The sequence below is a fragment of the Podarcis melisellensis genome (assembly GCF_964234715.1).
Source record: "Podarcis melisellensis genome assembly, chromosome: 1".
In the NCBI taxonomy this organism is placed as follows: domain Eukaryota; kingdom Metazoa; phylum Chordata; class Lepidosauria; order Squamata; family Lacertidae; genus Podarcis; species Podarcis melisellensis.
The window spans coordinates 31,588,868-31,616,842 of record NC_138528.1 but is presented as its reverse complement, the minus strand read 5'-3'; the positions used below and the strand labels follow the sequence as shown (position 1 = coordinate 31,616,842).

At 43.5% G+C, this 27,975-nt stretch overlaps 2 protein-coding genes and 1 long non-coding RNA gene across 3 annotated transcripts; 1 reads left to right on the top strand and 2 right to left on the bottom strand.

Moving 5' to 3' along the window:
* TRAPPC6B (trafficking protein particle complex subunit 6B) lies at positions 1–9,183 on the bottom strand. The gene is made up of 6 exons (XM_081915999.1): positions 8,834–9,183; positions 5,437–5,504; positions 4,621–4,738; positions 3,609–3,692; positions 2,289–2,382; positions 1–306 (listed from the first exon to the last, which is right to left on the bottom strand). Exons 1-6 carry the CDS (start codon positions 8,927–8,929, stop codon positions 275–277), a joined length of 492 nt encoding a protein of 163 aa, XP_081772125.1. The 5' UTR covers positions 8,930–9,183; the 3' UTR covers positions 1–274.
* A 5,823-nt stretch (positions 9,184–15,006) lies between these two features.
* LOC309372857 lies at positions 15,007–15,959 on the bottom strand. Its single transcript, XR_014169712.1, has 2 exons — positions 15,767–15,959; positions 15,007–15,246 (listed from the first exon to the last, which is right to left on the bottom strand). It is a non-coding gene; the product is annotated as an uncharacterized lncRNA (long non-coding RNA).
* Positions 15,960–16,100: 141 nt separating this feature from the next.
* PNN (pinin, desmosome associated protein) lies at positions 16,101–27,238 on the top strand. The gene is made up of 9 exons (XM_081911459.1): positions 16,101–16,284; positions 16,932–17,003; positions 19,796–19,864; positions 20,545–20,617; positions 20,705–20,799; positions 22,163–22,238; positions 23,822–23,977; positions 24,060–24,198; positions 24,881–27,238. Exons 1-9 carry the CDS (start codon positions 16,172–16,174, stop codon positions 26,158–26,160), a joined length of 2,073 nt encoding a protein of 690 aa, XP_081767585.1. The 5' UTR covers positions 16,101–16,171; the 3' UTR covers positions 26,161–27,238.
* The last annotated feature ends 737 nt before the right edge of the window (positions 27,239–27,975 follow it).

The window sequence follows — 27,975 nt, the reverse complement described above, 5'->3', positions numbered from 1 at the left end:
TTAGAGCTTGAAATTTAATCAAGGTTTCCATTCCATCTTTACAAACTTGTAAGCTTCATCTTCCTTGAAACACACAGTAACTTAGCGACTACCAAAAAAGGAAAAAAAGCAAGATATACAGCAGACACTGGCTATTGGTCATACTTGAAAATCTGTGTTTTAAACTATACGGCATTTTATACAATATAGGACAGCTTCAATAAAGTACGGATATAAATAAAATATACATTTTATTTGTCATTTTACAAGGCAGGAAGCTGGTTCTGTACATGTGCTATATCTTCTGTATCATCACCTGAAATTTGCCTGTAAAGAAAGAAAGTTATTGTAACATCCATCTTACCAAGGAGAAACAACTCTTTGTGTAGTTAAAAGTGGTATGGTTACATGTACTTTATTATATCCAATAAGTCAAGGGTGTGGAACCTCTGGTCCACAAGAAAAATTAAGCATTGGGGGGGGGGTCACAATTGTGTGCTCCCAATTGTTCTTTGACAAGCGCAGCTTCCTGTCAGCACCAATGCAGCCAATCCCAAAACAGAGCTAGCTGTAAGTGCAGAGCAGCTGAGCAGTACTGTCAAGGAAATACTTCCTTCACCTGTATGGTTTGACTTCAAACCATGCAGGCAAAGCAAAATGCTCCATCTGATGTCATGGTGACATCAGGCGACTGACAGGTGGGTAACCATCTGCCAACCTGCCGAAAGTTAACCGTAGGTTTGCGGCAAAAATCGAGATTCAGCCCACTGGCTGGATCCAGTTCCCTAACCTGATTGTCAGCTAGATTTAACAAAAATCTCTCTAACTTTCTGTATTAGGAGGTAGTTTGCACATATTTTAAAAAACCAATTACCGTTTAACAGTGCAATCAGGTTTCTACTCAGATGTCCTATTCAGTTCTGTAAGCCTTACTCCCGCTTAAGTAGGTACAGAACTGAAATCCATGTTTCACCCTGGGCCTCCGGTTGAGTAGCTAGTTACAAGTTACTACCACCATTTATTTCAGACATGTTTGAAGATACGCCAAAATTCTATGCATGTTTCCTCAGAAGTAAATCCCACTGTGTTCAATGGGGTTTGCTCCCCTGTAAGTGGATTTAGAATTACAGTCTTACAGAGAAATCCTACAGTACTGCCACTTCCTAAAGTCTTGCTGGGCTCATGCTGGCCAGGGTGGCTTTTTGCCTTTCCTCCATTTTGCTTCTTCAAAAAAATCAACATGAGGTAAAATAACTCTACCATAATTTGGATAATATTTCTCCCTTGTTGGAAGAATGAGATGGCTTGGGATCTGATGGATCCAAGGCCTCTTCTAGCATGCCTCTCTTCAGCAACTCTTGTATTTCTAGAACTGCAGCCACACTCGGCTTGGTTTGACACACAGAGGAAAAAACCAAGCAATTTAGTGTGACATCTGTGTGTTAGGGCTTGAAAAGGCCCATGAATCCAGAGCAAAGTCTGTATCCAGTTAGGCATGCAGGTCTCTAGCTAGACATTCGTAAGAAATCCACCACCCAACACATTTCCCCCTACTTAAGTCCCCTATAACGGGATGCGGGTGGCGCTGAAGGTTAAACCACAGAGCCTAGGACTTGCAGATCAAAAGGTCAGCAATTTGAATCCCCATGTTGGGGTGAGCTCCCGTTGCTCGGTCCCTGCTTCTGCCAACCTAGCAGTTCGAAAGCATGAAGTGCAAATTGATAAATAGGTACCGCTCCGGCGGGAAGGTAAATGGCGTTTCCGTGCGCTCCTCTGGTTCGCCAAAAGCGGCTTAGTCATGCTGGCCACATGACCACATGTACGCCGGCTCCCTCGGCCAATAAAGCGAGATGAGCGCCACAACCCCAGAGTCGGTCATGACTGAACCTAATGGTGAGGAGTCCCTTTACCTTTACGTTCCTTATACGTTTTTGCAACCTATACCCAAGGCTGGCTTTATCATTAGTCAGATGCTGGTGGGCAGGGGGCAACAGTGAGGTGTGGAAGGCAGGGTTTGTGTTTGCCCTGTTCCCTACCCTCCCTATTCAATACTAGGCTGCTGCTCACAGATGCAGCAGGGGGGGAAACAGTACCAGCTGCATTCCTGGAATGAATTGGGAGCCGTGGGAAGTACCATCATGTCCTCTACCTCAGACTGCAAAATTATCATTGGCCAAGCTTGGCTACAACAAGCTGTTTTAAGAGCAACCCTCTCATATTTGCTAAAATCGGTCATTTGTCTCACCAACTTTATATTAAGCGGAAGAGACAATTGGCACACATACTTCGCCAATAAGAAGAGTACTTACATGCAGGCATTGTTGAAACCTCGGCTGTCACGATGCTCTTTATTCCCAAGTTTGATAAAGCGCCTCTAATTAATCCACAAGTAAATGCCAAGTACTGTGGGGGGGAAAGACCGATACATTAAGTCAAACAAAACGACATTCTGATCATTTATATAATTCTCGTATTACACTGTTGAAAGTTCTTTAAACTTGTGCCAAGGAATTTAATGTTCAACGCTGTTTTCAAAGAGGAGGCCTCTTTATGCAACACAATAATCTATTCTGGAGGTTATAATAATTTAATAATAATTTATTATTTATTATTATTTATACCCCGCCCATCCGGCTGGGTTTCCCCAGAACATGGATAACTGTGACCAGTCTCCTCGTCTAGGAAGGGGTGCAACTGGTGCGCCAGTTGTAGCTGGTGGAAAGGGCAAAATGTCATGGAGGCATCTGAAGGCAACCCTGTATCAGGAAATATCTAATGTTTTAGAATCTTCTTGTGTGCTGTAAGCCGCCCAGAGTGGCTGGGGAAACCCAGCAAGATGGCTGGGGTATAAATAACAAAATTAATTAATGGCACTTGGCTCTCCCTCCAGTGAAAAAAAACCATGATCAACCCTCCAAGGTATGAATTTCATTATTTAAGAAGTGTATTAACCCTGTTGAGAGCAGCTTGAAGACACTTCCATGGAGGAAGTGGGGAAAGAGGGCCCACAGTAATTTGTGATATATATATATAGATAGATGATAGATAGATATGATACTTATTTAATACTAGCATGCGCACATGTAGATCTGACAGCTAGAATGCAATCAACTGATAGAATATTGGTATAAAAGAGTTTGCTTCCCCTCCAACGTTTATCTGTCAAACTTGCAAAAATCCATATTGAAACAGAATAAATATATGACAGTATAAAGTACAACTGTGAACATCAAGTACATGGAGAAGATAACACCATTGCAAGACCACTCCTGCTGCTCTCTCCTGCCCCATACATGTAAGGAATATACAGTCATACCTCAGGATAAATATGCTTCAGGATAAGTATTTTCGGGTTGCGCTCCGCGGCGACCCGGAAGTAACGGAGCACATTAATTCCAGGTTTTGCCGCTCGTGCATGCGCATATGGTCAAAATGACGTCACGTGCATGTGCGGAAGCAGCAAAACGTGACCTGCGCACGCACATCTTACATTCTATTCAGGATGCGAATGGGGCTCAGGAACGGATCCCGTTTGCATCCCAAGGTACCACTGTATTGCAACTCCATGAAGAAATTTGGTTTTGAAGGTGCTCTTATGAATTACGTAAGATATAGTTAATTATACAAGCCTTAGGAGCATGCTCCAAATACTGTTTTCCAGCAGACATCTGAGTCAGGAGACGGAACTTGTTGTCCTGTAGTACATATATGCCCTGCAAAAAATGAATAACAGTTATAGTTCTATCCTGCCTTTTCCTTGGCTATTCATGCAAGAATCATTTATTAATGTTGTAACCCCGCTAGGTAATATACATGGAAAAAGCTAGTTACAGATTACATTAAAACACATGCAGTATACTTTGTTTTCCTACCAAATGCAGTCTAGTCAATTAAACTGCAATCATCCCAACCAGTCACTTTGAAAGAAAGGCTAGATTAATGGCAGACATCTTTCTCTCCAGGAAGTTAACTTCTGTGCAAATATGGTTACTAGCTGGATTGTTTATTACGTATGCATGTTAATTATTCATTCATCCTTTCAAATCCTGCCTTTCAAGATAAAACCTTCCCAAGACAGTGTACAATATTAACAAGAAAAACAGCAAAAACAAAATTGAAGGAACACCATAGAATAAATCTGTATTATTTAGCTACACAAGCTACCCTTATGGAATTCTCTTTACAGCACAAGGTGGCTGGCATATGATCCTAACAAAATTATTCTGAAATAAGAACCTAATTAGAATCAGAAAAAAATGTGATGCATCCCTTGCTTATTTTAAACTGCAAGTGGAAAAATACTATTTGAATATTCTCACATAAGAAAACAGCCTGCAGAAAGAAAACTAGAGTGTCAATGAGGGTTGTTCACCTTTTTACTGCTTTCTACATATGAAGACCTTATTTATAATCATACAGCCCCATCTGTAGTACAATCCAAGCAAATGCTTCGTTGTGCAATTGTGCTGACAGAGCTGAGCTATACCAGATCCCAATTGTTTTAATTCCAGAAAGAATCCAAATTTATATTAACGTATTTGAATGTAAATAATGTACAATTATGTATAATTTCTTCCCCGCCCACTTGGCACTGATATGCAACATGACTGACAACTCTACAAGTTCAGTTTCTTACAATACCTGATGGTTGGTCCTGAGGTTATCAATTTGCTTTTTGAATACAGTAGTCCAAAAATCTTTGCAGATAAACTTCATTATATCCAGTTCATCTTTGAATCTGGCAGTATCTTTTGTAAACCTAAGAGAAAGCAATTAAAAGTAGTGACATTTAATTAGCTGCATGCACGCGATGCGGTGAGGGGGCATAAGTCATTAGCAGAATAAAAGGTGCCAGTTTCAGTCCCTGGCATCTGCAGTTTAAAGAACAGATTAAGTAAAAAATGATGGGAATGACCCTGAGGCCCCAAAAAGTCACTGCCAGTCTGAGTACGCAACACTGGACTAGAAGGACAAGTTATCTGACCTGACATAAGGCAGATTTCTAGTTTCTAATTATGCCAATGATTTATTCAATTCATGAGCTAGCTTCCCACAAAAATTTCAAAGTGACTTCCAAAAATTAAAACCCCCAAACCTGATGTATGTTAAAAACAGAAACAATATAGACGAAAAGGTGGTCAATCCATAAAACAAATTCCTCCACCCCACCATGACTTAAAACTACTACAAATAATTACTACAAATCTTGGCACAAGAAAGGTCTTGCACAAGCAGAAAAAACACTTTCACTTAGTACAAGGCAGCGCCACTGAATTCCCTTGATTTTCCCATCACGTTGCAGCCACTAAAGTTTGTGTGGGGCATCTTTAAAAGCAACCTCCCTTAGGATATATACTGAATTTACACATGATATAAGGACACCAGGAAACCTGCTGGAATATTTGCAACTCTGAAGGAAAATAATGGGTCAAGAGAGAAGCTAAACATGCCACTCACCTTTCTATTAATCCCTGTCCTACTCGAAAACCCATATTTTCCAGTTTTGAGATGCAGCGTCCATTTTCCTGTAAGGTATAATAAAGGCAATCTTGTGCGTGTGTACAAAGAACACCCCACAAACCGCAATAACTTATGCAAATCTATTTTTAAAATTATACTTTAAGTTTTCTTCTTCCACACTTTTCTCTTGCCTGTAATCAAAGGGCAGTTGGTTGTGACACTCAACATAGAATAGTGAATTTGCAGCAACAGGCAGAAACACGTTTGTTTTTCTCTTTTCAACTACTGATAAACAGTTTGGCAGTCCTGAGATCTGCCCACTCCTGTTTTAACATCATAGAAGAAAGGTCTTTCCAAAGCACTGGAATACCAAAGATCATATATTAAAGAGTCACATTAACGTCAACCCCTGGGGACAGAAATGGAATTACAGGCAACCCTGTATTTATGTGCATTCAATACGTGCGCAACCACGCATGTGTGCATCATGCTGAACCTGGAAGTGACCCGAAAACATCACAAAAAGTCACATAAAGGGGTAGGGTGTTTGCAGGCTTCTTCAATGGTGTTCCAAATATACACAATTTCACTGCTGCACACAATGCTTCGGAACATAACCCCTGTGTAAATGAGGGGTGGGTGCGTGCCTCTATTAAAAAACCCAACCTCCAATTTTTGATTATTATTGCTGGTCTGCCACTAGCAGGGAAGAGAGTCAATATATTTATTATAGCACGAAAACTTAGAAAACAATTAATTGTTTGGTAGAACAAATACACAAGGCTATGTGACTGTAAGAATATGCACCAAATGCAAACAGAGGATTCTCACTGAACAAAATCAAAAGCTAATTTGTTTAGTTACGCTGCAATCAGAAGGCCCCAGTAAACCAGTAGGCCTGTTTTCTGGATTATTTAGATATTGTTTTTTATATACATTTTCAGCAAATTAAAAATGTAACTCATAAGCTTTCCTGTTTCCCTCTCCTTTTCCTTCTGGAACGGATGATAATAATCTTGTTTGTGAACTCAGATGCCAATCACTGGAATAGTCATTAGACACTCTTATAAAAGGGTGACATAAAGCAATTGTCCATACATTCTTTCCAATTCTTTCCTATGAACAGTGTCAGAAACTAAAGTATATAAGCTAAGCACAAAAAAAGAATGTTTAGTTGCCATTTTGGCTTTAATCCCCCCCCCCCCAATGATGGACTGACTGTGATTGATTATCTGGCTAGTTCAAATAATTACCTTGAGCTAGGTTAAGAACTTTGAGAACTTAAATAAGAAAAGTTGCTTGATTCAAAGACCTTCCAAATATATATTGGCCTATTCCAACCTCTTTTTCTTAATGGTGACATGGACCATTCATAACGTAGGGATATTGCTCACAACTGTGAGCTGGGCAGAGGGGTGAAGACAAGCTATGACAAACTATAACATTATTCACTGCTCCTGCTCAGGCGGCACAGTAAATGCATTTTGGTTCCTGAAATTCATTCCAATTGTGCAGATAAAATATAACCGATAGAATTCTACAGGATGTGTTGTTATAGTACTGTATGTGAAAACAGGCAAGATCCAAGGATTCCCAGGCATGCACCTCCAGATGGTGGATCTTCACTTGGTCACAAGTGCTTGATAGCCAGGTGCAAAATATGCCTGGCTAATTTCTGGCTATGAGTAGCCGTGCAGCCCCCAACAGAAAAGTAGCAAGTTCCTTGCATTGCTGTAGGACCAATTTCTGACTGATGTCTGAAGCAACAGAGGGTGTCAAGAGCTCAGCCTACACTCGAGTAGGACTCTGGCAGAGACACATGGCTGACTGCCATGTTCCCTCCCTCCTGGTAGATTGTTTAGGAGCTTCATAAGCTTTTTTCAGCCCAAACATCACAACGACCGGTGCCAACCGACACCGGCACACTTAGGGATCTGCAGAGTTTGTGCACCTTGCGCGAGAGACCACAGCAACTCAGCATCTACTTTATTTACATATAAACACACATGGAGCACTGCAACATGGCTCCCTCTCTCTCTAGCATCAGACAGCAAAGAGAAAAACAACAAAGAACAATAGTCCCACTTCACGAAACACAGCAAGACAAACATCCTGTTTCCTTCACTTCCAACTCTGTGGAGTCAAAACATATACTGTCATGTGAAAGACAACACCACCATGACTGCAATCACAGAGCTGGAATTCTAACAGAAACCCCTAGTCAGTCAGTCATTTATTTCCCGCCCTTCACTCTAAGGTCTCAGGGTAGATTAAAGCATTAAAACAATATGAAAAACAATTTAAAACAACTTACAACCATAAAAATAAACTGGGTCCTACAAACATACACTTTGAGAGACACTTTGTAATTTTATAATCTGAAATACTTGAAGTGGAATAAAAAAAGACAGTAGTTAGGGTTTCATCCCACTACAAGTGCTGCTGAATTCAGACTCCAGGTGTGCTTAATAAACACACTAATTTAATTGCAAACAGTCTGTCCTAACTGAATTATGGATAATGTTGTGTCGTCCTAATCCTGCCCATTTTAAAACGCCTATGCTGTTTCTAAATTTAAGGACACATTACACTAAAGATGGCAGGAATTTCTGAAGCATTTTAAAAAGTTATATGCAAACACAAAGCATGCCGTTGCGGCGGGGGGGGGGGGCAACCCATTGTATTAGTGCATTGGTAGGCAAACTAAGGCCCGGGGGCAGGATCCGGACCAATTGCCTTCTAAATCCAGCCAGCGGATGATCCGGGAATCAGTGTGTTTTTACATGAGTAGAATATGTCCTTTTATTTAAAATGCATCTCTGGGTTATTTGTGGGGCATAGGAATTCCTTCATTTATTTTTTTCCAAAATATGGTCTGCCTCCCCCACAAGGTCTGAGGGACAGTGGACCGGCCCCCTGCTGAAAAAGTTTGCTCACCCCTGTATTAGTGGGTCAGAGGGAATGTAATAAACATTTTTAATTTAGATCATCCCTAGTTTACTTGGTACATACTGTATGTGATGCTTATCACATTTCTCTCGGGGAGTCTGTTCATGTCCATCACTGGACTCGCCCATAACCAGCCCCGAACCTGGATACTGAACACGGATTAATCTGTTCAGACGCCAGAAACCCTTGGCCAGGCCCTCAAACCACCACAGCGCTTTAAGGAGAAGAGATTTCGAAACCAGAGACTCCATTATGAGGCTTTGGGTAGGAGAAGGCATTCCAGATTTAGGGAAGCTTCGTTAAAAAAATAAAGAATATAAAAAAGGGACCCTCCTCGGGCCACAGCGCCGGCTGCGCCGTCCCCCGGGCTCCGCCTCTCTCCCTTCCCTCCGACGGGGAAGCGCCGGGATGCCTCCCCGGAGCCGCCAGAGCAACCCCCGCTCACCCCATCGCCCTGCTCGGCGGCGCGGTACAGCCCGGACACCATCTCGTTGTGCAGCAGCAGGAAGAGCGCCTCGTCCGCCATCTCCGACTTGTTCATGCCGGGAAGATCCCGGCAGAAGGGAACGAGGACCAGGCCCACCCGCTCTTCGCCGGGGCCGAGCCGAGTCCCTCCTTCAATCCAGAGGCGGAGCTGCCCAGGCAACAACCGGCAGCTGCTTCTGGGGCGGAGCTCCGGGGAGTCCCCGCCTCGGCGCTCGGGAGTTTGCGGGCGCCGATGGGAGCGATCTCGGGCATTGGGATGCTGCTCTGCCTTGTCCGTTTGGAAGCGAGGGTCCGGCGGGGCGCACGGCTACGTTGAAGATGTCATGGAGTTCTACTCAGTATTGATCCAGATTCCAACGTACAGTTAGCAGAGTAAAAACTTACAACACGTTGCAGGATTCCCCAAAAATAGACCAGAGGCAATTGTGTTTCATTCAGCAGAGCTTTACTGCTACCGAAGGCAAATGAGCATAATGGTCACAAATCCCATATCTGAAGAAGTGTGCATGCATATCTGAAGAAGTGTGCATGCACACGAAAGCTCATACCAAGAACTAACTTAGTTGGTCTTTAAGGTGCTACTGGAAGGAATTTTTTTTGTTTTGACAAATCCCATACGTTCAGGATGGGATGGGCACTGGCAATAAGAAAACCAGTTGCATCAGACTTAACTTGAAAATTCCAATAACTTAAAATATGTCTAAAAACACCACACCAGAAGGAAAAGAGAAAGGGAAACTCTTCTTCTGGCCTCTTAACAGAACTAGGATTACTGTGATTTTGTTGTTGTTGTTTAGTCGTTTAGTCGTGTCCGACTCTTCGTGACCCCATGGACCAGAGAACGCCAGGCACCTCTGTCCTCTACTGCCTCCCGCAGTTTGGTCAAACTCATGCTGGTAGCCTCGAAAACACTATCCAACCATCTTGTCCTCTGTCGCCCCCTTCTCCTTGTGCCCTCCATCTTTCCCAACATCAGGGTCTTCTCCAGGGAGTCTTCTCTTCTCATGAGGTGGCCAAAGTACTGGAGCCTCAGCTTCACAATCTGTCCTTCCAGTGAGCTCTCAGGGTTGATTTCCTTCAGTATGGAGAGGTTTGATCTTCTTGCAGTCCATGGGACTCTCAAGAGTCTCCTCCAGCACCATAATTCAAAAGCATCAATTCTTCGGCGATCAGCCTTCTTTATGGTCCAGCTCTCACTTCCATACATCACTACTGGGAAAACCATAGCTTTAACTATACGAACCTTTGTTGGCAAGGTGATGTCTCTACTTCTCAAGATGCTGTCTAGGCCTGTCATTGCCCTTCTCCCAAGAAGCAGGCGTCTTTTAATTTCGTGGCTGCTGTCACCATCTGCAGTGATCATTGAGCCCAAGAAAGTAAAATCTCTCACTACCTCCATTTCTTCCCCTTCTATTTGCCAGGAGGTGATGGGACCAGTGGCCATGATCTTCGTTTTTTTGATGTTGAGCTTCAGACCATATTTTGCGCTCTCCTCTTTCACCCTCATTAAAAGGTTCTTTAATTCCTCCTCACTTTCTGCCATCAAGGTTGTGTCATCTGCATATCTGAGGTTGTTGATATTTCTTCCGGCAATCTTAATTCCGGCTAGGGATTCATCCAGCCCAGCCTTTCGCATGATGAATTCTGCATATAAGTTAAATAAGCAGGGAGACAAAATACAGCCTTGTCGTACTCCTTTCCCAATTTTGAACCAATCAGTTGTTCCATATCCAGTTCTAACTGTAGCTTCTTGTCCCACATAGAGATTTCTCAGGAGACAGATGAGGTGATCTGGCACTCCCATTTCTTTAAGAACTTGCCATAGTTTGCCGTGGTCGACACAGTCAAAGGCTTTTGCATAGTCAATGAAGCAGAAGTAGATGTCTTTCTGGAACTCTCTAGCTTTCTCCATAATCCAGCGCATGTTTGCAATTTGGTCTCTGGTTGCTCTGCCTCTTCTAAATCCAGCTTGCACTTCTGGGAGTTCTCGGTCCACATACTGCTTGAGCCTTCCTTGTAGAATTTTAAGCATAACCTTGCTAGCGTGTGAAATGAGTGCAATTGTGCGGTAGTTGGAGCATTCTTTGGCACTGCCCTTCTTTGGGATTGGGATGTAGACTGATCTTCTCCAATCTTCTGGCCACTGCTGAGTTTTCCAAACTTGCTGGCATATTGAGTGTAGCACCTTAACAGCATCATCTTTTAAAATTTTAAATAGCTGGAATACCGTCACTTCCACTGGCCTTGTTATTTGCAGTGCTTTCTAAGGCCCATTTGACTTCACTTTCCAGGATGTCTGGCTCAAGGTCAGCAACCACACTACCTGGGGTATACGGGACATCCATTTCTTTCTGATATAATTCCTCTGTGTATTCTTGCCACCTCTTCTTGATGTCTTCTGCTTCTGTTAGGTCCTTTCCACTTTTGTCCTTTATTATGGAAATCTTTGTACGAAATGTTCCTTTCATATCTCCAATTTTCTTGAACAGATCTCTGGTTCTTCCCATTCTATTGCTTTCCTCTATTTCTTTGCATTGCTCGTTTAAGAAGGTCTTCTTGTCTCTCCTTGCTATTCTTTGGAAATCTGCATTCAATTTCCTGTATCTTTCACCATCTCCCTCGCATTTTGCTTGCCTTCTCTCCCCCGCCATTTGTAAGGCCTCATTGGACAGCCACTTTGCTTTCTTGCATTTCCTTTTCATTGGGATGGTTTTCGTTGCTGCCTCCTGTATAATGTTACGAGCCTCCATCCATAGTTCTTCAGGCACTCTGTCCACCAAATCTAAATCCTTAAACCTGTTCCTCACTTCCACTGTGTATTCATAAGGGATTTGACTTAGATTGTATCTTACCGGCCCAGTGGTTTTTCCTACTTTCTTCAGTTTAAGCTTGAATTTTGCTATAAGAAGCTGATGATCTGAGCCACAGTCAGCTCCAGGTCTTGTTTTTGCTGACTGTATAGAGCTTCTCCATCTTTGGCTGCAGAGAATATAATCAATCTGATTTCGATGCTGCCCATCTGGTGATGTCCATGTGTAGAGTCGTCTCTTGTGTTGTTGGAAAAGCGTGTTTGTGATGACCAGCTTGTTCTCTTGACAGAACTCTATTAGCCTTTGCCCTGCTTCGTTTTGATCTCCAAGGCCAAACTTGCCAGTTGTTCCTTTTATCTCTTGACTCCCTACTTTAGCATTCCAATCCCCTATGATGAGAAGAACATCCTTCTTTGGTGTCACTTCTATAAGGTGTTGTAAGTCTTCATAGAATTGGTCAATTTCAGTTTCTTCAGCACCAGTAGTTGGTGCATAAACTTGGATTACTGTGATGTTAAAAGGTCTGCCTTGGATTCGTATCGAGATCATTCTATCATTTTTGAGATTGCATCCCAGTACAGCCTTCGCCACTCTTTTGTTGACTATGAGGGCCACTCCATTTCTTTTACGGGTTTCTTGCCCACAGTAGTAGATATGATGGTCATCCGAACTGAATTCACCCATTCCCGTCCATTTTAGTTCACTGATGCCCAGGATGTCAATATTTATTCTTGCCATCTCATTTTTGACCACCTCCAACTTACCCAGGTTCATGGTTCTTACATTCCAGGTTCCTATGCAATATTTTTCTTTACAGCATTGGACTTTCCTTTCGCTTCCAGGCATATCCGCAACTGAGCGTCCTTTCGGCTTTGGCCCAGCCGCTTCATCAGCTCTGGATCTACTTGTACTTGCCCTCCGCTCTTCCCCAGTAGCATGTTGGACGCCTTCCGACCTGAGGGGCTCATCTTCCAGCGTCATAACTTTTATATGCCTGTTGTCTTTGTCCATGGAGTTTTCTTGGCAGGGATACTGGAGTGGCTTGCCGGTTCCTCCTCCAGGTGATTTTAGGGATGCCTAAATCAGTGGGTGTAGAGAGCATAGTGGGTCAAAGTGGGACTGCTGGGAATTAATCCCAGACAGCCTCTGCAGTACATTAACTTAGTTCAAATTCAGCCTTTTCACCTTCAACCTACTTCAGCGGGTTGTTGTAAGAATTATAAATAAGTTGCAATTGGCTTGCAATAGGGTGTTCCAAGGGTCTTGGATAAATGTGAAGTAAATAAATTGTATATATATATCCTGTTTGTTTGATTTATATCTTGCCTTTTCCTCAAAGCAGCTCATCCCATAACTTTTCATTTCTCAACCTCACCATTACCCTAGGAGGTTCCTTGCACTGAAAACAACATCAATAGAAAATAATGGCAACATAGAATTGCTTGCAAGATCAAATTCTAAGAGTCATTGTAAATTGTAGCTTTTATCATTCTGTTTGCAGGTTGTTGTTTTTTATTAAAAAAATCTTTTTTCCAAAACTGTAATTGCTTTTCTTATGATAGTTTAATTTGCTTTATTTTAAAATGATGCAATGCTGTAAGTGGTTGGCAAAGTGGAGTTAAAAAAAATGAGGCTATTGTCAATGCGTGATGCCACGGTTGGTGGAAATCTGCACAATACATCCCAGGCATGCGCCCCAGGGAGGTCACTTAGGTGCTGCTAACACAGTGGTTTGACTTCACCCCAGATGCACACTTCATTGTCTCTCAAGCCAGAAAGATGTCAGCAACAATATGTTATGGAGTTTGTGGAAAGAGATGTTATTGTTCCTGAATTATTGGTGTCCCCCCCAAAAAAAATATTGTGTGTGTCTTGCTTTATGGCTGTAACATAAGGATGTTAGGCTTTCCACAGTGGTGTAGCCTTGAACTGTAGTGACATGACTGCAGGTCAGTTTGCCCTGATGCCAATCATAACCATGGGTAGGCAAACTAAGGCCCAGGGGCTAGATCCGGCCCAATCGCCTTTTAAATCCAGCCTGCGGATGGTCTGGGAATCAGCGTATTTTTACATGAGTAGAATGTGTCCTTTTATTTAAAATGCGTATCTGGGTTATTTGTGGGGCCTGCCTGGTGTTTTTGCATGAGTAGAATGTGTGCTTTTATTTAAAATGCATCTCTGGGTTATTTGTGGGGCATAGGAATTTGTTCCCCTCAAAATATAGTCTGGCTCCCCACAAGATCTGAGGGAGTGTGGACTGGTCCCCTGCTGAAAAAGTTTGCTGACCCCTGGTCATAACTATAAAAACAAAGATGAAGAACATTATTCTGTGATATGATCTGGAATTGTTGTGATATGATACTCTATGAGTCTGTGATGTTCATAATTTTAGACATATTTTCAAAGTAAGAGACTTCCCTTTAAAAGGGCTTATCCATACTGTTGTTTAACTTGGATAGTAAGCATCCTATACCTCCCTTAATTCTGTTGTGCATATGGCATTATCCTCCAAATCACTGCCTTCCCACACTTCCCCTCAGTCCCAGGGATACTCCAAAAAGGAAAGGGTATGAGAAAGTCTGAACTGAGGGAGTAGAAAGTGTGGGAAGGCACCAATTTAGATACTGTCATATGCACAATGGCAAATTAAGGAAGGTACAGGAATCTTCTATCCATATTAAACAACAGTATGGATGAGCACTGAATCCTAGGACATAAGAGCTTATACAGTGATACCTCGGGTTAAATTTACTTCAAGTTGAGCGCGCTCGAGTTGCGCTCCGCGGCAACCCGGAAGTAACGGAGCGCGTTACTTCCGGGTTTTGCCGCTTGCGCATGCGCTCAAAATGACGTCATGCGCAGAAGCGGCGAAAAGCGACACATGCATGTGCAGACGTGCCATCACTAGATACGTTTACCTCTAGATGCGAACGGGGCTCCAGAATGGATCCTGTTCGTATCTAGAGGTACCACTGTATAGCTAATTACAGTATACAGTGGTACCTCGGGTTACATACGCTTCAGGTTACATACATTTCAGGTTACAGACTCCGTTAACCCAGAAATATTGTTTCAGGTTAAGAACTTTGCTTCAGGATAAGAACAGAAATCGGGCTCCGGCGGCACAGCGGCAGCAAGAGGCCCCATTAGCTAAAGTGGTGCTTCAGGTTAAGAACAGTTTCAGATTAAGTACGGACCTCTGAAACGAATTAAGTACTTAACCCGAGGTACCACTGTATCCAGATACAGTTGCTTGGAAGTTTACCCATGGATCAATGAATAATGTAATGTTTGGTCAAAGAGCTGCATAAGAATAATGGACTCTGTGCAGTTTCTTCATTCACTCAGCTCTTGTCTGGTCATAGGTCTTGGAGGCCCACAACCTCAGTCTGTGAGCGTGAGGAACTCTTCAAAGTGGTCCCTGGAGACCTGGGCATCTTTGTGGACTCTAGGAGTTTTGCTAGTTTTGCCAGTAGCCTTGTTGATCACGAGATCCGCCAATTCAGGGCCCTTGGCAGTTTCACTCCCTAGAATCCTTCTGCCCTTGTTGAGCTGGGCCTTCCTGTCATTTAATGGAAAGCTTTGTGTGATGAAAAAGCAGGGAAGGCTGAAATTCAAAATTAATTTGACCAAACACCTTAAGAGACCCATTGAAGGTCTAATATTTGGCTGTGATAGCAGCAAACATTAATGCTGCTGCTTCCTCACCTTGGTGACCTTTTAGACCTCTGTGCCCCAATAAATAAATAAGATGGCTTGCCTTAAAGTGCAGGGAAGGCAATTACAGCAATGATAGTGGGAGCGTTTGCTAATAGTTACAGCCCATCTCACATATTTTGGTTATGCTGTTACTTTAGCTTTTCACTTGCGCATCTGAGTCTGTGTGTTTTTTACTCAAAAGTTAGTTCCATTAACTTCAATGGGGCTTGCTTCCAAGTACGTAATAGTGAACAGGACTTATAAGCAAATTTCAGAATCAGAGAAGCCAAGCGTCCGTGGAAATTAAGTTTAGTCCCGCCCCCTGCACTTCAAGCCACCTCATGACCCGAGGAGCGCGCGAAAATTAGTAGGGCTGGTCTTACGGCGGATAGGGAAGCATAAGCCGACCCGCCTCCCATCACTGATTGGTTACTCGATGCCACCCTGCTCTGGCATTCCGCGATTGGCAGGAGAAACAGAGCAACGCGATCGTCTAGTGGTTCTCCCAACGTCGCTCTAGCACAACGGATTCCCGATTGGCTAAGAAGGAAGCTGATGACTGGAGCACCCAAATGCCACTCAACCTGCCAGGGCGGCGATTCGCTAGGGACGAGGCGCGGCTGTTGGCGAGGAACGTTGTCGATCCAACCCTCGCGCGCCGATTGGCGGGTTTGCTCGGAGGAACCGCGCTACGTGAGGGGCTGGGCCGCGGCGCCCCGCCCCTTTCCCGCCGAGCCGCGCTCTCGGCCGGCCCCTGACTGGCTAGGCCGCGCCTGTGGGTGGCTAGGATGGCGGTGGCGGTGCGGGCTCTGCAGGAGCAGCTCGAGAAGGCCAAGGAGAGCCTCAAGCACGTCGACGAGAACATCCGCAAGCTCACGGGGCGGGACCCCAACGATGTGCGGTGAGGCGGGAGGAAGAGCGGGGCGGCCGGCGGGGGGGGGGGGTTCGGCTCAGAGGGGGCCGCCGCGCTCGCCCCCTGAGAGGCTTCTCTGCGCTTGTCCCCTCGTGCCCGCGCCCTTTCCCTTCCCTCTCCTGGGACTTCAGGGGCCCGAGCGGTGCAGCCGTTAGCCCCGTCCCTCTTCAAATCGGGGGGTAAACGGGTGCGGGAGCGCAGAGGGAGGCCTACGAGCAGAATCCGTTAGTGGCGTCCACGTGAGTTGCCAGGCGCGGCTGCGCCCTGCGAACGCGGCTTCCCCGCTTGGCTTCAGTGGGGCTCGCTAGTTCCCAGTAAGGGCTCTTAGGGACGCAGCCTGCACCGGCCTAAGTAGTTTCCGTGGCACAAAAGGTAGGCAATACCCACTGCCGTCTCCCTGCATTTTCTGCTACTTCCTTCCACGTGGGAAGTCAAGGTATTTTAATAAAATAGGCCATCAGGATCCTGCACATGGTAGAAGCAGTCACTTCCCGTCTCCAATCACTAAAGCTGACTAATAAAGTGGGGGGTGGGGGATACATTTACACCAGGTCTCCAGTGGTGTTCCTTTGAGGGGTGTTTTCTGTACCTCTTTCCACCTTTCTGATGATTATTCACTTGACTTTCCCCCCCAGGCCCGCTCAAGGGAGATTATTGACCATCACAGGCCCTGGTGGAGGTAGGGGGCGTGGAAGTATATTACTTAGGTGAGTATCTGTGGATGATTAATGGAAACCAATTCTGTACCTTTCTGAGGGCAGCTTCTATGCTGCACGGAATGTTATGCTTGTATTTGAAGGCTAGAAATGAAAAGAAGGTTAAATGTTTTAATATGTTGATTGAAGGTAGCTGGAGTCTGAACTCAACTGCCACACTTGTACATTGAGGGGGAAGAGAGGGGTTCTGCTCATGGTCCAAAGCATATTCACAGGCAAACAAGCAAATAGCTGTTGGGGTACTTGACCATTGCTTGTGCTGCCATTGCTGCCCTAAGGTTGCATGCAACTTCTTAAAAAAACTTCCTTAAAAAAAACTTCAGTAATTTCAAGTTGGACTTACCACTTGCTGTAATGCTAGTTTATGGCAGTGCTGAGGAGCCCACAAAATTGCTGTCTTCAAAGATTTCAGTAGAAGGCATGTATAACTTGCCACTTGGCTCATATACCATTGTTATTACCGAAGGGTTGGCAGCCAACCATGCTATTCTAAGGGTTACAGATCCTCTGCTGTTGTAGCCTAACACTGGCATGGTATGGTACAGTGGTACCTCAGGTTAAGAACTTAATTCATTTTGGAGGTCCATTCTTAACCTGAAACTGTTCTTAACCTGAGGTACCACTTTAGCTAATGTAGCCTCCTGCTGCCACCGCTGCGCAATTTCTGTTCTCATCCTGAAGCAAAGTTCTTAACCCAAGGTACTATTTCTGGGTTAGTGGAGTCTGTAACCTGAGGTACCACTGTACTTGAAGGCTATTGCAACAGAGCTCTGCCTGGTTTTTATTGGATGGTGTTTTATGCTCTGCTTGCACAGCAGTCTTTGCAGTCCTACAGATATTTGGCCTACTTGGTATTTAGTTTTGGTACTGGAAAGTTTAAAATTGCTAGATATATTCACATTTTTAGTTTCTTTAAAATGCTCTTAAAAGGAAGGAATAAGCTTTTGAATTTGTGGTATTGTGTAACTCAGGGATTAGTTACTTTCGTGGGTGGTTTATTTTTTAAAACAGTCACATCCTCCACCCTTGGAGGGGCTTTTCTGAATTGGAAGGGATACTTAGTTTGTTCTGCGTATGAGAGTTGGATATATATATACATGGGTAGAGAGAGAAGGAGATATTTATGTGAGATGGAATAGAGGGTAGGTATGTGTTTGAGAGGGAGAGATGTACTTGCAGCAGTGTATATGCGAAGTACAGTATATGCGTGTGTGAGAGGGCTGCATGAGCGTGCTGAGAAGCTTTCTCTTGCATCTCACCCAAATATAGTCATACCTTGGAAGTCAAACAGAATCCATTCTGGAAGTCCGTTTGACTTCCAAAACATTTGGAAACCAAAGTGTGGCTTCTGATTGGCTGCAGGAGGCTCCTGCACCAATCAGAAGCCGCACTGGATGTTCGGGTTCTGATAATCATTCGAAAACCGAAACACTCATTTCCGGGTTTTAATCGTTCGGGAACTGATTTGTTCGGGAGCCAAGGCATTTGAGATCCAAAGTACGACTGTAGTGAACGTTCCCTGACAATGGAAACAGAGAAAAGCACTCTAGCAATCTTGAGGCATAAGCAAGCTGGTTTAGGGAGATGTTCTCCTTCAATTATTTGGGCCCCAAACCATTTAGCGGCTTAAAGGAGTACTAGCATTTGGAATTGGGCTTGGCAGCAAATAGGCTGCCATGGTAGTTCTTTCAGAATTTATGTGATATGATTCCACCAGGATAAAGCAACAACTTTGTTAGTGGGTAGCCAGGGGGCCCATGTGTCTGGGTCTTTGATGCAGGATACTGGACATCTTTCCTTTTTAAACTTAACTTTTTTTACAGGGCAACTGCTAACACTTCAAAGTACAGCACTGGTGAGACCCTGCACACCTCCCATTCAAATTTGCCAACGAGCACTTGTCTGTTTTTAAATACATACATAAATATGTACATAAACAGCAGCTCTAGACTGTGGATGGGGTGGAGGGCCCAATCCACATATAGTATACTGGCCCAGGAAATCCCTGTTGCCACCCTGTAGCTCGAAGTTCTCCCTGACAGCCAGTTTGTTTCTCCCCTTCAAATGACAGCTGAAATTGGCACCTATACATAAAAATAAGCATATGCAAATATTTATTGTGGGCCTCTGCCCTGAGTCTTTTCAGTACCCAACAATGCTCCTCTGCTGAACTGTATTCTGCACTAATGAAAGTTTTCAAGGGCAGCTCCTTGTACAACACATTACAGTGTTCCATTTGAGAGATAAGCAGAATGTGCATCATGGTGGCAAGACTGTTCAGGAATGTTCCTACCTGGTGATAAGGTCAAACCTGGGAAGGGCAGTTTGTGAAACTGGGGCTACCTTGGCTTCTAGTGACAACTGTGGATGTAAGTGTGTCCCCCAAGCTGCAAACCTGCTTCTTCATGGAAGGTGCACCCCCATCTGAAACGAGCCAAGTACCTAATTTATCAACATAAGAACCACTTTCTCACAATTCTTTATTGTCAGCTTTCAATCTGTTAGCCCAAGCACTGGTTCAGCACCTGAGCAGCCTCACCTAACTCAGATTTAAAAAAAAAAGAAAAGAAATAGAGCTGATTTTCTTTGTTAGACTGATTACATCTTTTACCCTCTGATCTCACCTAGTGGCTTCATATAAAATGTTAGAGAGTATGGTGTGACTTCTGTAAAACTTGCTGCACACAAAGCAAGACATTGAACTTTAGTTTTATGGGGTCTTGGCATTATAAACTTGCTTGGAGCATACTGATCTGATACACTGATGTGCTCTTTTGTTTCAGGCGTGGATTCTCAGATAGCGGAGGAGGACCCCCAGCCAAACAGAGGGATCTAGAAGGGGCGACCAATAGGTGAGCAGAGAATGAAATGGGGCTGAATTCAAGAACAGGATTGAATGAAGATAGAGACAAGAACAGCATGCCTTCTTAGCTGACTCAGTATATTTCTGTAGTGCATTTCTGCATGGTTTTTATATAGCACTCAAGGCTGTGTATAATTTAAAATGATTGCTTGCAATTTCAGTCATACAAAAGGAACCGGGAGGGAAGAAAGGAAAAACCATTCATGTATCAGTTCTTCTTTAATTAACTTGCATAATAATTCCTCTTGGGATTCTACACTAGCAAATAATTTATACTGGTGTAACCTGATTCTGTGTGATATTTTAAATAGGATTTCAGTAGAACACCTTTTTTGTCTTGAGTACCCGTAAATTGCGTAGGAGTTGCTACCCTACAATATGTTGTGTAGAAAGAAAAGTAAGCGGACTGTAAAAGTGAGGTCTCCATCTTTAAAAAGATGCTGTAATAAAGCAACAGATTTAGCAAGCAGCTAATCTACATTCACCAGAGAGTTCATTGGATCCCAGCAACAACACGGACAGAGAGGTTGTATCAAAGCACAGTGAAGCACAGTATCTTGATTTTAGTGTAGTTATTTTGCTTTTATTAACATCATTTTCTAAGCCTATTGAAACATTTTCCTTGGTTCTAGTATAAAATGGATGCCTTTGATACTCTCTTAAATTTAGGCTAGCTGGGGAACGTCGGACAAGGAGAGAATCACGCCATGAAAGCGACGCAGAGGATGATGATGTTAAAAAAGTAAGGGATACCTAGAGGTTGGTGGGTAGAGAGGGGAAAGAAGTGTAGAAAAGCTTCCATTAACCTGGATTGGACCTATCCTTGCAGCCAGCGTTGCAGTCTTCTGTTGTTGCTACCTCCAAAGAACGAACACGCCGAGACCTTATTCAAGATCAAAACATGGATGAAAAGGGAAAACAAAGGTATCTTACAATGCTGTTGACTATAACCATAACGTTTTCAAACTCCAAGTCCATAATACAAATTATGAAAGAAGTGTTCTTTCTTGCACAGAAAACTTTGTCCAATGCTTTATGCTGTCTTAGCCTGCTTCTTAAGAAGTGTGTGTACAGGTTCTGACTGCACCAGACAACTCAACCCAGCTTCCATGTTTATTTACGTAGAGATTTAGCATGTTGTGTTTTTCGATGATAGGCATCCTGCCAGATAATTTTTTTCTAAAATGTTCCCTTCTTGGGTTTTTTTTTTTAGTTTGATATGAACCAGTCTAATTCAGAAGTAAGTCCCATTGATGTTGATTCTTTAGTCTTTAAAGAATACTGCAAATTAGCAGCTATTGTACTTTTTCATGCTTTTCTGTGCAAAATCTTGGGAAATTGGCATATTTCATTAAAATATGTTTATGAAGATCTTAGCTATCTAAAGGTCTCACTTTTAGACAGTGCATTGTGTTGAGCTGCTTGTATATCAACTTCAGATAGGTACTTTGTGGGAAAGTATCCAAATAATTTTTTGGGGAAATTATTTCTTAATTCAAGCACCATCTCATATGTATTAGTTGGGGTGGGGCTGGAATGCTGGGCTGGAATTTATTTTCAGGCTGTGACCATTGTTCTCTGGGTTCTGACAGTAAGAGATGTTCTACAGTGGAGTGGACTCCCTCGAAAGGTTGTAGACTCTCCATCCTTGGAAGTTCTGGCAATCTGTCAGGGTTGTTTTAGTTGATTTTCCTGCATTGCAAGGGATTGGACTAGATGACCATTGGGGAGGAGTCCCTACCAAGTTAACAATTCTATGATTCTCCGTAAGGGCAAAATTTCTTGGTCATACAGCTAGCTCTCAACAAAAAAGTAAGTCAGAAGAAGATGACTATATTTTCAGTGCAATGTTGTTTACAAAATGGCAAATCATTTCTTGAGGTTCCTTATGAAAACTCACAACAATGGTATTCCTTTTGTTAATAATCAGTTTATTTAATGTATTTTATTGTTGTCTTCAATCTTAGATAAAACTTCTGGATATCTTTGGGTCATAAATTAAGAACTTCATTTAATTTAATATGTTTGGAAATTATATGCTGTTGATAAAGCTATCCACTGGAATTATCTTGCTATCTTATCATGTTGGTTGTTGAAATTTGCAACATCCAGTGGTTATGTTTCTTTCTAAATAGTTTTTCACCCTGTATTATTGTAGCCTTTTTATAATTCATGTGCCATTAACTAACAACCTTGGAAGATTTGGAAAACTGATTCAGTAGGTATGCATAATGAACACGTATGAAAGTCAATCATATAATATCTTTTTACTCCTTTTCTGTTCTAGGAATCGGCGCATATTTGGCCTGTTGATGGGTACTCTTCAGAAGTTCAAACAAGAATCAACAGTCGCTACTGAGAGGGTATTAATACCTTGTAATGTTAATTAGAGGAGAGAGACTACTATTTCTGTTGAATGAGAGAATTGTATACTGTCTTGTGCGAAGAAACTTACTGCTAGTAACCCAGTACAGTGGTGCCTCGCAAGACGAAATTAATTCGTTCCGCAAGTTTTTTCTTCTTGCGAGTTTTTCGTCTTGCGAACCACGGTTTCCCATAGAAATGCACTGAAATTCAATTAATGCGTTCCTATGGAGACCGCTTGCCAGGCTGGCGGTGCGGAGAAGGGCTTTTCTCCCCACCGCAAGCCTTCAGGACAAGTACGGGAACAGAGGGGAAGGCGCGCAGCGCTTCTCCTCTGTTCCCGGGGCTTGCAGTGGGAGGAGGGTTTTTCCTCCCCACGCCAACATTCAGAACAGCATTCTGAAAGTTGGTGGTGGGAAGGAAAACCCTCCTCCCACCGCAAGTCTTCAGGACAGCCATCCGAAGGCTGGCGCGGGGAGAAGGTCTCTCCGCCCCACCGCCAGCCTTCGGAGCAGCCTTCCGAAGGCTGCCGGTGGGGCGGAGAGACCTCCTCCCACCGCCAGCCTTTGGAGCAGCCTTCCGAAGGCTGCCGGTGGGGCGGAGAGACCTCCTCCCGCCGCCAGCCTTTGGAGCAGCCTTCCGAAGGCTGGCGGGGGGAGGAGGTGTCTCCACCCCACCGCCAGCCTTTGGAGCAGCCTTCCGAAGCCTGGCGGGGGGAGAAGGTCTCTCCGCCCCACCGCCAGCCTTCGGAGGAGGTCCGAGGACAGTGGGGAAGACGCGCTGAGCTTCCCCGCTGTCCCGGAGATTTCCCTATGGGCTTTCGTCTTGCGAAGGAAGCCCATAGGGAAATTCATTTTGCAAAGCGCCTCCAAAACGGAAAACCCTTTCGTCTAGCGGGTTTTCCGTCTTGCGAGGTGTTCGTCTTGCAGGGCACCACTGTAGCTCAGATTTTTCATTGTGGAAACAGGACTTTAAAGTCATTTTTCAAGTGTAAAGGGAAACAGTGAGCATTCCTAAAACTTTACTTAAGCCTATTAAGTTCAATAGAACATGGATCCTACTACAAATGCAGTTCTGTATGGCGACCCTAAACTGGGTTCTGGCAACCAGCTGGGAAAACCACTAGTAACTGCCAGCAGCCTAGAGAGGTCCATGCTTAGGTTTCGTATGCCCTGCCTTTAGTTGGCTATATAGTTGAACTTTTATTATTATTTACTTGTCTCTGGTTCCATAACTATTTGAAAACAGATCAGAAAGAGGGAGGGGGGCACAGAGCTCCTATTGGTTACCAGGCTTAAGGTCATAAGTTGGAGAGATGTAATTGCATTGCCTGGCACTGCTTCACTGTAAATGTGGATTGCTTGATACACAAGGAGTGCTCCATACTTTAGGGGAGTAGAAATGAAAAACCAACCACTATAAGCAGTGACTTGACTACTAAGTCCAGCCAATAATTAGATAAAGACTTCAGTATTGATCGGATTCCAGAACAGGGATCGACCAGCTATTAAGTGGTATATAAACTAATAATAAAATTTCTGAGCTCCCCTTAAGCAAATCTGAAACTGTTTCTCCACTTCAGCAAAAAAGACGGCAAGAAATTGAACAGAAACTTGAAGTGCAGGCAGAGGAAGAGAGAAAGCAGGTTGAAAACGAGAGGCGAGAGCTCTTTGAGGAAAGACGTGCTAAACAAACAGAGCTGCGGCTATTGGAACAGAAAGTTGAACTTGCTCAGCTGGTGAGTCAAAATTCAAGCAGCTGCTATGTGGTGTTTGTGTTGTGGACGATACTAAAAAAAATAAAAATCTTTCTTTTACCAGCAAGAAGAATGGAATGATCATAATGCCAAAATAATTAAATATATAAGAACAAAGACAAAGCCTCATCTGTTCTACATACCTGGCAGAATGTGTCCTGCTACCCAGAAGCTGTTTGATGATTCCCAAAAAAAATTAAATGGTATGTTACTGGTGGTAGGGTAGATACATTTTCTTTGATACAAGCTCTTCTGGCATTTCAATAGAAAAAGTTAAAGTGATATTGATAAGGCAGTAAAGCAAACTTGCATCTTAGTCAAAGGGTCAGTTCTGGGAGTCTGCACGTTTACACAAAAACATATAAAGCCAGAACTGGCCCACCCACAAGGTGGAGGATTGTCTACCCAGCTTTGGAAAGTTGGTGCAAAGGCACTGGCAGGGTCCTAGAGTCCTGGTTCTGGGGTTTGGGAAAATCCTCAGAACAGCACATAGTTGCAAGCGGGGGTTTCCCATCTTGCAAGATGATGTGCTTGCACAAACAGAACATTTGTAATGGTGTGACATTGGAATTCCAGCCCAAGTGATTGACAGATACAACTTGTCTCTAGGGGGTTGGGGAGATAAAAATCTTGCCCACCTGTTAGATCCAGTTATAAATTATTTCTTAATGTGAAACTTTACTGCTCTTAACTGCCAGTAGCCTGTAATTAAAAAATACTTGGCAATGCCCCAGTTCACAAGTGCACATTCTGACCTCTTAACATGGATGATCGCTTGTCTGTAAGAAACTTTTCTTGTGTGAAGTGGTTCAAGTGATCTATCAGTAAGATGGAACCATGCTAAGTACCCACAATAAGCTTAGTGTGTCTTCTTTCATTCTGCAGCACTGTTTGAAAATAGGCGCATTGAGTTTGCTGAGCAAATTAACAAAATGGAAGCCAGGCCCAGGCGACAATCTCTGAAGGAAAAAGAACACCAGGAGGTGCAGAAGGAAGAAAAGAAGGAAGACCAGAACAAGGAGCAAGAAGAGGGTAAGGCGGTTCAGCAGGTGGAAGAGATGGAGACAGGTAATCGGAGCAATGATGTAGAAATGGAAGAGGTAGGGGAAGAAAAGGAGGTAGGTGCTAATCACAGTGATGGAGAGATAGAACAAGAGGAGGAGGAGCAGAAAGAGGAAATGGAGGTTAAGGTAGATGAGGGACCAGAGATTAAGGAGAATGATAGGCAGCAGGATAATCAGGAGGAGGATGTTGTCTTAGGGAAAGAGGAAGGTGAAAATACGCTGCCAGTAGATGGCGAGCAGGATGTGATGGAAACCAATGAGGCAGATCATGCAGAGCCACTAGAAAATGAGAATAGCAAAGAAGCGGAACCAGAAATGGAGAGTAATGTTCAACCAGAGCAGGAGGGGCCTGTTGCTCCCTTGGAGAAAGAGGAAGGCAACAAGCCAGAAGTGGAAGCTGAACCAGAGGAGGCAGAAGAGAAGGAGCCGGAATCCATTGCAGTGTCCGAGGCTGAAGCCCAGCCTCGACCAGAGGCTGTGCTTCAGCCACAGCCTTCACCACAGTTGGAATCCACTCAAGATCAAGAGCCTCAGGTAGACAAAGAAGAAACGGTAGTGCCTGAGAATCTGCCTGAAACTCAGGCAGACCAAATCCAGGCAGTTAGCATAGAAGTCAAGAACAAGGTTAGGAGCAGGAGCAGAGGTAGAGCAAGGAACAAAGGCAGCAAGAGTCGAAGTCGCAGTACTAGCAGCAGCACCAGTAGTACTAGTTCTACAAGCAGTAGTAGCGGCAGCAGTTCTAGCAGCGGCACCAGCAGTAGTCGGAGTAGTTCCTCCAGCAGCAGCAGCACTAGCGGAAGTAGCAGTCGAGAGAGTAGCAGTAGTTCCAGCAGCAGCGAGAGCAGAAGTCGAAGCAGAGGGCGTGGGCACAATAGGGATAGGAAGCGTAGGAGGAGTCTGGATCGAAAGCGAAGGGATAATGCAGGAGTAGACAGGAGTCACAAGTCTTCGAAAGGTAGCAGCAGAGATGCGAAAGGATCAAAGGATAAAAGTTCAAGGTCGGACAGAAAGAGGTCTATATCAGAAAGTAGTCGGTCAGGCAAAAGAACTTCGCGGAGTGAAAGAGACCGTAAATCAGACAGGAAAGACAAAAGGCGTTGACAGAAGAGACCAGGCTCCCTAGCCTAATCTTTGCAGCAGAAGATTACTTGATGAGTGAAAGGATTCCATGTGGGGAAGAAAAGGCTGCCTTAATTGCATGCTGTATAAAATCTTTTGGAGAAATGCAGACTCTTTACCAGGCAATTCTCGTGCTTTTTACATGATTTTGTAAAAGGTTACTTATCAAATTATGTGACGATGCAAAAGTGTACAAATAAAAGGATTGACAACCCCTTCATCTTTTTAAATCTCCTCTACTTAAGAGTTTCTGTATATTTTAATAGGTACATAGTTACATTTGTGTGAATCATTTCTGTATCAGATCTCTTTTTTTTGTAGAAATAAATGTGTATTTTACAGAGGTGTGAGAGCCTGCTGCCGCTTCATCTCGCATAGATATCTTTCTCCCTTTGCCATACTTCATACAGAGTGTTTGAATATTCTGCCTATTAACACTTCCCCTCTTAATTGCTAAAAGTGAATTCTCAAGTTCTGTGAAGGAGCACACACCTGTGCATAATCCAGGTTTTCTTTTCTGTGCTTTCATTATACAAATTGATGCCAGCTTTTACTAACGTTCCTTGGTGAACTAACTGCCCATATACAGAAGCCAAGTGAGTGTATCAAGCCAGTTCTAATTACTTGGCCATCTAAAATCTGTTTAGAGACTTCATGTAGTTATTTCAATAAGCCTTGCCTTTCCCCTAGTTTTAGAGTAATGCTTAGATTTTTTTTTTTAAAAAAAACTTGCATCTCATTTATTTCTGTGCTTTGCAGTATGTTGCAGGAGGCCTATGGGTAGCTTCAAAACTAGATTATTGTTGGCCACAGGCTAAACTTTCAAATGCCAATAAAAATACAGTATACCATTAAATTAATTGGGGGTTAAGATGTTGTATTTATGAATACCTGTTGATTGAGGAAAGTGGATTCAAAACTTGGAATTTCTGTAACATCTAAAGCAAGTCGATGGCAATATAGTTGGTGTAAAAAGGTGACATACTGTTTTTAAACTTCCTACAAGTGTATTCATTGGCTTGTTCTGTAAAAGTCTAAATAAAGGTAGCTTTATATACTATTTTCTGTATTCTGCATTTACTTTTTGTTTAATGAAGAGGTTTTTTATACTTATTGTTCACCTACGAAACTAAATGGTTTGACACAAATTAGAATCCCCTTTCCCAGCTATAAACATACATTGGAAAGACCAGAAATCTCAACTTGTACTTAGGTACCCCTTTAAAACATTTAAAGTAGTCTCTCACACCTAACAATGTGGATTTGTGTATGGAATGTAATCCTGAACTGGGCTGGCGAAGGATTTGTGTGAAGTGCCCTTTTGAGTTTGTTTCCACCAGCCACTCAGCTAAAATTCCTTTTTAAAAGTCCTGGCTCCAGATGTCTCTGTGGATGGGCTGGTGGAATCCAAGAGCGCCCAAGTCATTTTGTTCTACGTCTTAATTTGCAACGGGGAAAGGGTAGATAGGAAAAGACACTATTGGCCTCAATCGGCATGCACCCAACTGGTCTAAACCATTGAGCTTCTTGGGCTTGCCGATCAGAAGGTTGGCAGTTCAAATGCCTGCGACGGGGTGAGCTCCCGTTGCTCTGTTGCAGCTCCTGCCACCTAGCAGTTCGAAAGCACGCCAGTGCAAGTAGATAAATAGGTACCGCTCCGGCGGGAAGGTAAATGGCATTTCCGTGCACTCTGGTTTCTGTCACGGTGTTTGGTTGCGCCAGAAGCGGTTTAGTCATGCTGGCCACATGACCTGGAAAGCTGTCTGTGGACAAACACCGGCTCCCTCAGCCAGAAAG

Bases quoted from the DNA above. Each gene is read 5' to 3' on its own strand.
- TRAPPC6B (XM_081915999.1), bottom strand. From the start codon at position 8,929: ATGAACAAGTCGGAGATGGCGGACGAGGCGCTCTTCCTGCTGCTGCAC. The intron at 5,505-8,833 runs GTGAGCGGGGGT...TATACCTTACAG, and splicing joins CCGCCGAGCAGGGCGATGGG to GAAAATGGACGCTGCATCTC. The intron at 4,739-5,436 runs GTGAGTGGCATG...GCTTTCTCTTAG, and splicing joins GGACAGGGATTAATAGAAAG to GTTTACAAAAGATACTGCCA.
- PNN (XM_081911459.1), top strand. From the start codon at position 16,172: ATGGCGGTGGCGGTGCGGGCTCTGCAGGAGCAGCTCGAGAAGGCCAAG. The intron at 20,618-20,704 runs GTAAGGGATACC...CTATCCTTGCAG, and splicing joins AGGATGATGATGTTAAAAAA to CCAGCGTTGCAGTCTTCTGT. The intron at 23,978-24,059 runs GTGAGTCAAAAT...TTCTTTTACCAG, and splicing joins AAGTTGAACTTGCTCAGCTG to CAAGAAGAATGGAATGATCA.